This window comes from Corapipo altera, unplaced genomic scaffold (assembly GCF_003945725.1).
Source record: "Corapipo altera isolate COAL_440 unplaced genomic scaffold, ASM394572v1 77b, whole genome shotgun sequence".
NCBI classification, from domain to species: Eukaryota; Metazoa; Chordata; class Aves; order Passeriformes; family Pipridae; genus Corapipo; species Corapipo altera.
The window spans coordinates 3,377,557-3,390,153 of NW_020884933.1; the positions used below are offsets into that span (position 1 = coordinate 3,377,557).

General features: G+C 55.5%; 1 protein-coding gene across 1 annotated transcript; it reads right to left on the reverse strand.

Annotated features, from left to right (window-relative positions):
- Positions 1-655: 655 nt before the first annotated feature.
- On the reverse strand, positions 656-5,032 carry BTG2 (BTG anti-proliferation factor 2). Its single transcript, XM_027659622.1, has 2 exons — positions 4,807-5,032; positions 656-3,813 (listed from the first exon to the last, which is right to left on the reverse strand). The coding sequence occupies exons 1-2, from the start codon at positions 4,964-4,966 to the stop codon at positions 3,479-3,481; spliced, it is 495 nt and encodes a 164-aa protein (XP_027515423.1). The 5' UTR covers positions 4,967-5,032; the 3' UTR covers positions 656-3,478.
- Positions 5,033-12,597: the final 7,565 nt, after the last annotated feature.

The window sequence follows — 12,597 nt, forward strand, 5'->3', positions numbered from 1 at the left end:
TCCCTGTCCCGGGGATCAGGGTCACAGCTCCATGCTGAGGTCACCAGCCTCCCAACACAGCCCAAACAGGATCTGCCGTGACTCAGCCCCGGGTGCCTTTATCGTGACAGGCCCAGAGCATCCCCCACATGCCTCAGTGCAATCCAGTGATCCCTCACCCTTCCTCCTCTGCTGGCTCAGTCACCCCTGGAAGGGCAGTGGTGGCAAGGAGGCTTCACCAGGAACTGCCCCATGGCTCCCTCAGACCATTAATCCCTTCTTTCCCAGACTCCATTTAAGCTGTTCCTAGGATTGGGTCCATCACACCTTCCCGCCCTGGCAGGACACAGGATTTCCACAATCCAGCGTAGAATTAATCCCCTGCTGCCCAAGGCAGAGCCCAGCATGGGGAAGGAGGAGGGCAGGACACCCACAGCCCAGCATTAGTCACCAGACCAATTCCCAGCCTTAATTCCTGGAGTTTAGAGGGTCAGGTTTGGAGTCAGCACGTTGACTAAGCAGCTTTTTGCTAAACCTCCTCTGTGACGCAGCCGGATATTCGCAGTCACCCACACTCCAACCGAGCCCGTGGCATTCCCAGTGTGGGATCTGGGCTGCAATCCCAACCCTCACCCTCTCCACCAGCACAGGGCAGCTCCCAGGAAGAACACAGGCCTTGGTTATAATGCTACATTTTTATTAAAGTAACAAAAGCATCCGTCCGTCAAAGGATCTGTACACTCTGGATATAAAATACTACTGTACATTAGTAACCACCCACTCCCTCCTCCAAGTCCTTACAGACTTTCTACCATTTTCAACCAAATACAAAAAGCAGGTCCCGTTCAACAGTCCAGCTTGGTAAAAAAAAAAAAAAATGACAGAAAACCCCTCAAATACACTGTCCCAAACTCCACATCACTCGGCTCTGCAGGTGAACATCAGGCTCGTAGGCAGAAGGCAACAGAGCACACGAATTCACAGCTTTTACGTGTAACCAGCTACAAGAGAAAGGGGTTATACCCAAATTTGGTTGGTTTTGAAGCTACAAACAGACACCTTTAACATTAGGCTCCTCCACACCAGGGATAACAAGAATGAGGCTATTTTGGTTCTGGAGGTGGGGGCACGTTAAGAGCAGTTATAGTGTATTCCTTTGGTGGGGGCTGTTGTTCCTGGAAAACTCTTCTGGGAAGAGGGAGGGAATAGAGTTAAAAAGGGGGGTGTAGATCTTAAGACTGCTTTGATCCTGACAAATTGCAACCCAAGGAAGTACCAGCCTTCAGGAGCCTCCACAGCCAGCCCAGGAGCCCAGCAGAGCTCCTGCTGGGTGCAGGTCTCATCGTGGGCTTTCCACGCAAGCAGGTCAAGGGAGGACTCCAAAAAGCACCGAGATCCCTTTTCCCTGAAAAGGGAATTGGTTTTTTTGGAAGTTTCCAAGCGCTCCCCTCTCGGTGAGGTCACCTATTGCACAAGTTCACCATGGGAAAAGCCCCAAGTGCTTTGTTTCAGCTTCTGCTTTGCTGACGTGAGAGATTTCGGTGGCGCAGAGGGAAGTGATGCAACTCCAGGGCCACACTCTGCTCTTACTGCTCAGGGACAAACAACCACTTGACATTTAAAAAGCATTTTAGAGTCAAGGCTGATTTTCCAGTTCTGGAATTGATGATTTGAAGCTCACAAAAATCTGAACTTTTCCATGTTAGTAGTCAGAGTTGGGGAGCTGTGCTGGATTATTTAATATATTAAAGACCAAGGTAAGAACTGTGGCAGTTGGGAGCTTCCTTCCTCTCCCAGAGAGCCCAAGATTTGGAAATATATTGCACAAATGTCTGAGAACTTGAGTCATCATAGGCTGGGCAGGAACAACTCTGGTTTTGCCAGTTAGCTGCCAGGTCAGGAGAGAGGAAGGTTTAAAGTAGGCTGAGAGACAAATCTGGGAAGTTTTGCTACAACCAACCATGTCAATGCCCTCTGCTCCAATCCCTTCTCCTGGGATCAATGGAGGAGCACCAGTGGGTTGGTAAAAAGGCCAAGGACATACAAATATCCCTGTAAAGGCTCCTTCCCAACAGGCAGGTGAAGTTTAGGGCAGCCCTTTAGCTCCCACCCCATTTGTAGTTTAAAGGCCAAATCCTGAACAACACCTGGGCAGAGTCTCCCTGAACACAGGTTCCACTGGGCTGCAAAAAGGAGCTTTGCTGGAACAGGCAGAGCACAGGACCAGGCATTAATTGTGCAAAAGTTATGTTCCACAAGATCAGAAGCAAACAATGCCCTTTACCACAGGGTCACTGGAGACAGGTCACAGGGACAGGAGAGGAGGAGAGGGAAGTCCTGTGACTTTAAATGCAAAGTTAGGACACCAAAGCATCTGAGCATCCCACACACAGGGGGAAGAGCCCCCCAACACTTCTGATTTTAGAAATAGGGCAGCAAAGGGGTTCTCACACACCAACCTCCACAGCACAGGGAGAGTTGCTTCAGCTCTTCTGGAGAAGTGACACTCAAGTCAGGAGCGCTGGACTGGGCAACTTGTGCAGGCAGAAGGCCAAGCCCACGCCCGGGAGCACTGGGAGGCCACACAAGAGCAGGTCTGGGCTGATGTCTGAGCCACACAGAGCAGAAAGGCTTTGTAATTCCCAGCTGTTCCGTGCTGGTCTCGGGCTCTGGAGCGCCCGGCTCCGCGTGCAGCGTGGGAGACAGCCAGGGACTGGGAGCACCAGGGAAAACAGTCCTCCAGTGCCACCACAGCAGCTGCACGAGTCATCCTGGGCACAGCTCTGCACCCCCAGTGCAGCACCTCTGCCTTGCTCCACTTCCAGCGTGGCCCTTCCAGCCCAGCAGTGGACAGGGAAGGTGGAGGGGCTGGAGGCAGGGCAAGCTCCCCTCGCTGTGCTGGGAGTGGGGCAGAGCAGAGCTGCAACACACACTGAGCAGGTCCAGGAGATGTGTGAGAGCAAAGGAGAGGGACCCCAGGGTCCCCAGCATCACCCAGCCCCGAGGCAAGGCTCCCCCAGAACTATATCCAGGCCCCAGAGAGATCAAACCAGCTGGGGAGTGAAGCAGCGAAGGGAAGGCAGCACCTCCTTCCCCCCCTTCTCAGCAGTATTGCAATACCTGGTGATACAGCAATAGTGCTGGGAACCAGGATGGGGAGAAGGTGACACATCTCCCACCACCAGCCACACTTCCCAGCCTGGCTCTTCCCCCTCATCCTCCATTCCGAGCTGCCCAAGTGAGCAAGCCAGCCCAAAATCGCCATCCAACACTAATTAGGTAGATATCGGCTTCATAAGAAAAACTCACAAGCTTGCAACAGCTTTAAAAAAAGGCACCTGGAGCCCCGCCTCTGTTCAGAGCGGCGCCCGATATTTTAATTTTGGATTTTCTTGGATTTTTTTAAAAAATATAAATAGCTCTTCATCTTAAAAATAGATCCTCGGGTGAGGTATTACAGTAGCCTGTGTCTTGGCAGTGTAAGGACAAAGAGGAGTATTTAGCTGGAGACAGTCATGATGTAGTTCTTGGAAGGACTGGTGCGGCCCAGCATCATCTGGTTCTTGCAGGTGAGCATCCCGTAGGAGCTGGGGGGCTTCGAGGCCTCGTACAAGACGCAGATGGAGCCGTCCTCGCCGATGCGATAGGACACCTCGTAGGGGTCCACCCAGAGCGTGAGCTCGCTGGGCAGGAGCTGGTAGAGCTGCGGGAGGCTCAGTCCGATCTGGCTCGCGGCCTTGCTGATAATGGGGTCCATTTTGTGGTTGATCCGGATGCAGCGGTACCCGGAGCCTTTGAAGGGTTTCTCGGGGAACCAGTGGTGTTTGTAGTGCTCTGCAAGGGAAGGGACAGGAGCAGTGAGCAGGCGTGGAGGGGGTCCGTGTCCCTCCATCGTCCCGAGGGCTCCCACATCTCCTGGAGGGAGCTTGGGGCTCCTCAGGAGTGCTCCTCAGGCTGCCTCTGGAGCTGAGTGCTCCACTCTTTGGTCACTGCTTGTTCCAAGGTGCGGCTCCTCGGCTCCCACAAACCCCCGGAGGGCAGTGCAGGGACCCCAAGGCTGCCAGGGCAGATACCCTATCACCCCCCCCCCAAAGCACCGCGGCCCGGGAGCAACATCCAGGTCATTCTCTAAGTTCAGGAGCGCTTTGCTACCTCTTATCTGAGCACAGCAACAAACAAACCATCCCTCCTTCGGAACGATAACAGCCGGCTGTGACGGGCTGGGAGGGGACCCCTGAACCACCCAGTTCGTGCCGAGCCCAGACGTGCCCGTGGGGAGGGGAGTGCCAGACTCTGCTGACACAGGGAGGGGGTACAGACTGGCTTGGCATCGTCTGTATCCACCCTCAGCAAGGAGGGCTTCAAAAGGGAGCACAAAGCCCTCGGAGGCCGGGCAGGGGATCTGCTCGCTCCCAGGATGAGGCAGTTTCACGCAGGACCCCATGGAGACACAGGTGGGTGCCCTGGGGTCACACGGGTGGGTGCCAGTCCCCAGGGACACACGGGTGGGCACCCAGGCAAAGGCATGAAGAGGCATCCGGCGTCAAGGATGGCACAGGCGGGTGTCAGGGAAAGGCACCGATGCGTGCCCAACCCCAGGGGACACAGGTGGGCACCCAGGGAGGGACACCGGTTCTGGGAGCAACACAGGGGGGCACCCGGAGGGCACCCCGGTCCTATCCCAGGTCCTGGGATCCACACGGCGGGGGGCATCCGGAGAAGGACAGCCGGTTCTGGGAGCACCGGGGAAGGACACCAGTGGGCGCCTGGCCCCGAGGGGGGACAGGAGGAGCCCGGCCACGAGCGGGCTTCTCTCGCCGCACTCACCTGCGAGCGCCTCCCGCAGCGCCCCGCTGAAGACCTGGAGCTGCTGCTCGCTGACGCAGCCCCGCGTGCGCAGCAGGCTGGACACGAAGCCGACGGCGGCGGCGATCTCGGGCACCATGTCGGCGCGGGGCCCGCGGCGGGGGCCGTGGCGGTGGCTCATCCCGGCGCTGGGATCGAGGGTTCCCGGTGGGATGGGGGGGGGTTCCCGCTCTGAGGGCTCCGCTCCGCCCGTTCTGCGCCGGCGGCGCCGCGCGCGCCTTATGCCCGGCCGGGGAGGGGCGGGGCCGCGGCGGCGGCGCGCCCCCATTGGCTGAGGGGCTATGCAAACGAGGAGTATGCAAATCCCGGTATGCTAATAGCGCGTGAGATCAGCGCGAGAGAGCGGTGACGTCACAGCGCGGGGGGGGGGGGGGGTTACGGGGCAGGTTCGGGGTGACCCGGGGGGGGACAAGGGACAAGGACGGGACAGGGACGGGACAGGGACGGGACAGGGACAGGGACACACTCCACCCGCGGCACGGCCCCCGTGCGCTCCGGGGGTCGCGGGATTGCGGCTCCTTGGCAGTCGCCCACGGCAGAGCCGCCCCGAGCAGTGGAATCATCGAGTCATCGGGTGGGTTGGAAGGGACACTGAAGATCGTTTCGTTCCAACCCCTCTGCCGTGGGCAGGGACACCCTCCGCTAGACCAGGTTGCTCCAAGCCCCGTCCTGGCCTTGGATGCTTCCAGGGATGGGGCAGCCACAGCTTCTCTGGGAAATCCATTCCAGTGCCTCACCACCCTCACAGTAAAGAAGTTTTTCCTAATACCCAATCTAGAACTATTTTCTATCATTTTGAAGCCATCCCCCCTTGTCCTGTCACTCCAGGTCCTTGTCCCAAGCCCCTCTCCAGCTCTCTTGGAGCCCCTTTGAAGAGGCTCTGAGATCTCCCCTCCAAAACCCTCCTCCAGATGCCAGAGCAGCCCACGTGCCCTTTCGACTCCAGAGAAAACCCCCTACAGGGGGGTCTTTTCTCCCCAGCAGTGTTTCCATCACCAAATTTCCTTCCCCAATACACACTCACAGATCCTTGTCCCCCAGACAAGGCCAAACCCTTTCCAGAGATCCCCGAGGAGTGCAGGGAGAATTTGCCATCGCCTGCACTGTCCCAGGCAGGTGAGGGAGATGAAGGGGAGCACTGCCACGACCACCTTCATCTCACTGCCTGAGGGGGGTTTGGGGTGAGGACAGACACCCCGGGACTCGGTGCCTCCTTCCAGCCAAAAGCCAGGCTGGAGGAAGAGCGGGATGCAGGAGGACGTGTCCCATCATGGAGCAGGGAGAACAAGCCAAGGCAGGCGCGGAGCAGAACGTCCTCGGGTGCCTCCTCCAGCCCAGCAGGAGGGGAGAGCAGCAGCAGCACAAGCCCTGATGCTGTGGGAGATGAAGGAGCACCTTAAAGCCACGACAATGCCGGGAGCTGGCCCAGCTGGCCCAGCTGCCCAGCCACGCTGCCCAGCAGAAACACTGGCCCAGCTCCTGCTGAAACTGGCCCGGAGCTAAAGAACAGTGGGAGGCCAAGCTCTTTGCTTGCCTTTGCTTTGATCAACCATGAGAGAGTTAGTATCAAACCAGGACAGCACTGTGAATGAATATTCCCTGGCAGAGGACCGGGATTGTTCCAGGCCATTGTCTCCCAGCCCCAGATGCCTCCTCAGCGTGCACCGGGGGAGGATCTGAAGCCACAGCTCTGATGTGATCCCCAGTGAGATCTCTTTCTGCTCCTGTGGCTGGGGCCTCATTTGGCATCTCCACAAGCAGTGGGTGCAGCTGGAGCAGATGGGGCAGGGAAGGAGCTCGTGTGGATTTGCCTGTGCCCGCGGAGCAGCGTTCCCACAGTGCTGCTCCTGTCGCTTATCAGGTGCTCCCTGATAAGGATGAGCCTGGGGCTGCTCAGCCCCAGCACATCCCACATCAGTGGGGCTCTCCCCGAGCCCCTCGGGGTCCTGTCCCATGTGGGCACCATGCTTGGCAAGGGGCAGTGAGAGCATCACCCACCCCTGCCCCGCAAAAGGGGGGATGTCACAGACAGGCCAGGAGCCTTTCCAGCACCTCTTCACACAGCTCTCAAACTCCAATTATTTCCCATGGCTCCAGGGTCTAATAGGATTTTTTGAGGTCTTTTGCTTGCAGTCTGTAGCTCGTTTTACTCACACACCCCTGTCACTCCTGGGTGCACACACTGTACACAGGGTGTCACACCCACAGGACGAGCCGGTGGCTGTGCAGCAAAGTGTGACCATCGAGCCAGAGCTCAGAGGAAGAAAATGGCTTTTGAAGTCATAGAAGAGGTGGATATAACAGATCCTGGCCAAGCAGGGCTCTGTGCTGACCCCGTTTCGTGCTCTGTGCAGCTCAAAGACAAGTGCAGCAGGCACAGGGTGGGGTCAAGCTTGCAAGGAGATAGAGCCAAGGGTTCCCCGAGTCCTCCCCTCCCTGCTCCATCTGCCACTCCATTCATCCACAGAGCAGAAGAAATCAAGCAAATCTCTTGCTATAAACCAGATTTGCCTTTGTAAGCTTTGAAATAAACCCAAGGATTAAAGTCTAAGGACTTTTTTTTTTTTTTTTCCCCCTTAAGTCAGCAACACACATGAAAGAGCCCGTGGGGGCCTGTGAAACCCGGAGCCCAGCTCGCTGCAGGGGGTTGGTTATCCTGCAGCCAGAGGCCCCTGGATGAGGCTGGATAAACACCCAGCCCCAGCCTGTCCACGCAGAGCCCCAGTGCTTTAAACACACCTGTGCTGTGAGCCAGCCACGCTCCCAGCGCGTGGGCACAGCCACTGGCAGCACAAACCCGGGGAGCAGGGGAACCATCCCAGTGGGAGATGCCTTTGTGCAAAGGCAGCAGGAAAAGCCACGGCGAAAATAAACCCTCAACTTTTATTTATGTATTTTTTTGGCTCTCCCAAACCCACGGGAGAGGCCTGGGCTGAGCTCACCATCCAACCAGACCAGCTGGGAACGGGGAGAAGGGCTGGTTTCTCCCATTCAGAAGGAATACTTGGATGGTATCAACCAGTCCTGAGTGACTGGACAGTAGTTGTAGCAAGTCTGTCCTCCAGCCTGCCAAGAATAGCACTCATAGCCAGGGCTATTTATTTGCCATTAGGGGTAACTGTGCTCATTAAGTGCTGCTGATGAGCCACCCTGGGCAGGCAGGTTCCCCTGGTCCCCCCTGCTCTGCCAGGGATGGAGTAAGTGGTGGCACCATTCTCCAAATTCAGATCTTCCATTTATCCTTAGTCACCACCTTTCCAGAGGCTCCCAGTGCCCAGCTCAGGGCCTTTGTCTGGGGTGTGTTCATCTGGTGGGACACAGGCCCTGGGCTCCCAAATCTGATTGTCTCCGCTAAGCCCTTCCAATAGGAGATTTCCTGTGGAGCTCAAGGACCTCTAAGCGGGTTATGTGCCCATAATTTCTGGCCCTGTTACAAGGCTGCAGTCTTAAAGACAGGGCATGAGGCTTAATGCACGCTTTCAAACTGCTTTGAGGAGTTACAGAGCAAACAAACAATTAGAAAATAAAATTCATTTTAAGAAGAGAAGTTAGAGCTGGGTTTAATGCTGTTCTGGCTGGATTAGTTTCCGCCCTGTGTTTAGCTGGAAATGGCTGAGAGCATTTAGATTTCAACTTAAAAAAAACAACCCAAACCCAATAAACTTCTCCCCAGCGATTGGCCAGGCTGGGTCTGCAACTGGTTTGACAGGAATCAGGAGTTCGGATGTGCTTTCAAACACTCTGGGCCTGTTTATCCAAATGAGGCTCGAAACCAGTCGAGCTGGAAATTTTACAATAAAAGGGGAACATTTGGCTTTCAATCAAGGGTTAAAAACTCGGCAGGGACAGCCCAGGCTGCTCACAGGGACTGAGGCTTTGCAAGTCAGCAACTCGTGGTGTTTTATGTTCACCTAGAAGGCAACAGTTCCCACGCTGCGCTCGGGCTCGTTATGCTTTTTTGGGGGTGACGACACCCTTAATTCTGCTGGGCTCAAGTTTATGAGGCATGAGACACAAACCCCAATTTCAAGCCGTCCCAGAACACCATCAGAGCTGTCACACGGCCACAGTGGGAGTCTGCACCCCCTGTTACAGGCAGGAAAATAGTTCCACAGAATCAAGAATTAACATTCAAATCCTCCTCATCAGACGTGTCCCCCAGATCGCTAAACGAGCTGTCACTTCCCCCAGCCTTTGGGGAGGGTTTGGAGGTTGTCTGTGGAGATTTGAGGAGCCAAGGGCTGGCTTTCTTTAAGTTAAGGGGGGGAAAAAAAAACAACCTTCTGGGAACAATCCAGAACTGTAAAAATAATAGATGTATTGGGCCGGCTCAAATCTCATTACGTGGCTGTGCCGGAGGAGGCACAGACAACTGTGCCGGCAGTGCCAGCAGCCACCTGGTTGCTAACACCAGTTAAGCACAATCACTGGGAATTTAAGGGGAAAAAAGCCCAGGGGTAAGCTGGGCTAATATGTTTAATCACAGCTGTAATTGGTAACCCGGGTCTGACCCCAGAAACAGGCCTAGCAGGCAGGGTAAACAATAAAGCAAGACTCTAAAGCCCAGCCTACACTTAGAGCTAATAAGTCCTTTCAAAACACACGGTTGTGAAATAAGGCCGTGACTGAACCGTGTGAAATGCGACTGGGGGGAGAGGGAGGGCAGGGGCAGAAAACAAACCCCCTTTAACCCCCGAGCTGCTCCCTCAGCCCATGTTCTCCAGCACGTCCCCATTCCCGGCAGTCCAGACCAAGGTCAGGCAGACCAGGCTCCTCAGAGCTTATCTCTCCCCTGGCTCCAGGGCACTGGGCTCTGCTCAGCACCTCGACACCTATTCTGGTGCCTGGATGTCTTTTGTCAGCTCGACCCTTTGTTTGCTCTGTGTCGCCTGTAACCGGATCCCACTCCTGGGACCTTGGGATGTGCGGACAGGACATGTCAGGACACATTTTGGGCATGTCCAGGCAGTCCATTCGTCCTACCAAGGACCTTTAAATACTCCCCTCTGCTTCTGTGTGGATGGGAGCTGGATTTCCCCGCAGCATTTGCACACAGTGGCTTTTGCAGCCCAAGCCCAGGGCTGCATCGAGGGACCACTGTGTTCCTAGAGCCCTCTTTCACAGAACACCCTCCCTCTGTTCCACTTCCCTTGCTGCCTGCCTTGTTCCCTCATGCAAAACAACCTATCTGACCCTGTCATATCTGTTCAGAGGTATTTTGGGAAGCAAACATTGCTGTACTCAAGGGAGTAACAGCAGAAAGCGTTGCTTTTCTTCACACTCCTTAGGACTTTGGACCTAGTTTTCCACTGGTGCTGAGCTCCAGCTGCCACAGGACTTTTCTCCTTGGTCTCACCAGATTCCTTCTGGACCCTGTGGGTGGTTCAAGAAGATATTTGTTCAAAGCTCAATATCATTGAGCAGAGATGAAGCCTCAGACTTTGGCTCCTCACGAAGCCGCCTCGGTGGGGAAGGTGTGGATCTGACCTCACGCTGATTTCTGAGGTGGTTTCCTGTTCTTTGCATTTGGTTATTGTTTTTTTTCCACGTCCTCTCTGCAGGATGCGACGGCCTCCACCCACCTCTGTCCCTGTGAGGGGGTAGAAAGGGGACCCTGGCACAGGGCCAGGGGACCTGGGGCACGGTGGGGATGGAGGTGTTTGCACAGTCAGGGCCAGGGAAAGTCTCAGCTGTGAAGCCTGGGTCAGGCTTGTTGGTTTATGAGATAAAACGAGCCCAGAGCCCTGGTTCTCTCTCGGAAACAAGGAGCAGTGGGGCTCCGGGATAGGGCACTGCAGTGAGACGTGCCCTGGACACCCCCTGGTCCTGCTCCACCCCTCTGCCCTTCAGCAGCCCTTGGCGATAACATCTTCCCCCAGTCCTGCTCCAGCCCAGGGTAAACAGCACGTGTGAGACACAGCTGGGCTGCAGAGGCCATTGCCCATCAGTAATCGTCCCTTATCTGGGGTGTGGCCACCTATCCCTGCTCTTTCCCCTCTGGACACTCCCAGAATAAATCCTGACTCCAGTCAAAACACCATTTCCCCCCCCCACACACACACCTGGGAACAGGTGAACCCAGCGCTAACTGTGGTGGCAAACCCACGGATAACTCGGGACACGGGCACCAAATCCTCCTCAGCACCACAAAGGCACCCCTGGAAAATCATCCTCGAGGGGATTTGGGGTCTGATGTGGGAGAGGCACAGCCAGCACGGCCGAAAACTGAGCCTGAGAGATGCCAGGTCTTGTTTCCAGGCCAGAGATGCCACATCTTGTTCCAAGCCACAAAGCCCAGGCAGGACACAGGGAGCCGTGCTGGTGATGCTGCCCGCTGGGATAATGGGATAAGGGGCCAGCATTCCTCCCCTTTCCCAGTGTTTTTCGGGCAAACCTTCCTCCTTGGGTCTCTCTCACACCTTTCCTTCTAAGGGAGGCTGGAGGGAGGGATATATTTAGGGATTTCACACTTCACTGACACGCAGCCGTGCTACGAAAAAGGGATTTTTTTTCTTTTCTTAGAAACAAGAAGTTAAAAAAAAAAACCCAAACCAACAAACCCCTCTGGGCTGAAACCACAAGACGGGATTTTTTTTTTTAGGTGGTGAGAATGTGGCTCGGCTGCCAAACTCCAGCTCAGCCAGGCTGTGAGGAGCTGCCAAGGCAGCACATTGCCGAAATCTGCGTTTATTGCTTATAAAGCATTAACCCAGGGGAACGTTGGTGCAGCTCCATGGCAACCCCAATCACCGGCACAAAAACAAGGGCAGGAGCACCAAAGGCTCTGTGGCTGGAGCAGCTGGTAAGTGAATTTACTGACCCTGTTCAGAGCCGCCCTGAGCCTCTGCTGGGCTTGAATGTGTTTTCTGAAAGGCTGTGAAAAGCAGGTTATTTACCCCCAGTTCGGAGGGGAAGAGCTGGAGACGGTCACAGATTAAAGCGATTTCCATTGTGGCACCACAGACCTGAGCTGCCACCACGGAGCCCTTTGCTTGAGGGTTTTGTATGACACAGTGTCAAACAGAAAACAAGAGCTTTCTGGGAAGTTCTATGCTTTCCCACCAGCTGAAGGGATCCAGTCAGTCCCAGCAGACTTCAAAGACTCGGTGTAGCAGGTGTTGCTTAGCAGAAGAGAAGACAAGTAGGTTTAGGGCTTCAGATCTGGGCCTGCTCTAGTTCATGGCATGCTGACCTGGTCAGGGCTGGCTCCAGATCTCATTCCCTTCACAGTCTGTGGATCTGGCCAGATGGATCCGGGTTCCCCTCCTCTCCCTCCCCACCAGCCCACTTCTTAGTCCGCAGCTCAACTGCCCAGCCTGGATTATGTCAGGAATAATCTACAGCTAAAGCTCTGCCCAATCCACCCCTCTCCCTGTGCCCAGACTGCAAATCCAGGGTGGACTTCTGTGCTCCAGCCAGCGAGAGCTGCTGCTGGCCCAGGCCCCAGCGTGGGAGAGCAGGGACAGTGGGAGAAGGTCCTTGGGGTTCTTCTCAGGCTACACCCACAAATATGAAAGAGGCCATCGCTTCCCAGGGCCCAGCAAAGATCCCAGTCCCTGCAAACAGCAATTAGGGCACAAAGAGGCCCAGATAAAGCAGGGCAACACCCTGCCAGAGCTTAGGTCTGGGTGGTGCCTTTTCCCAAGCTGATCCCAGCTTGGAGAGATACCTCCTGGGTAGCAGGTGGACTCTTGCAGGACTGCTCTAGGCTGTTCCCAAGGGTTCCTCGCCCTCCCTGGCGAAGGTGGCTAA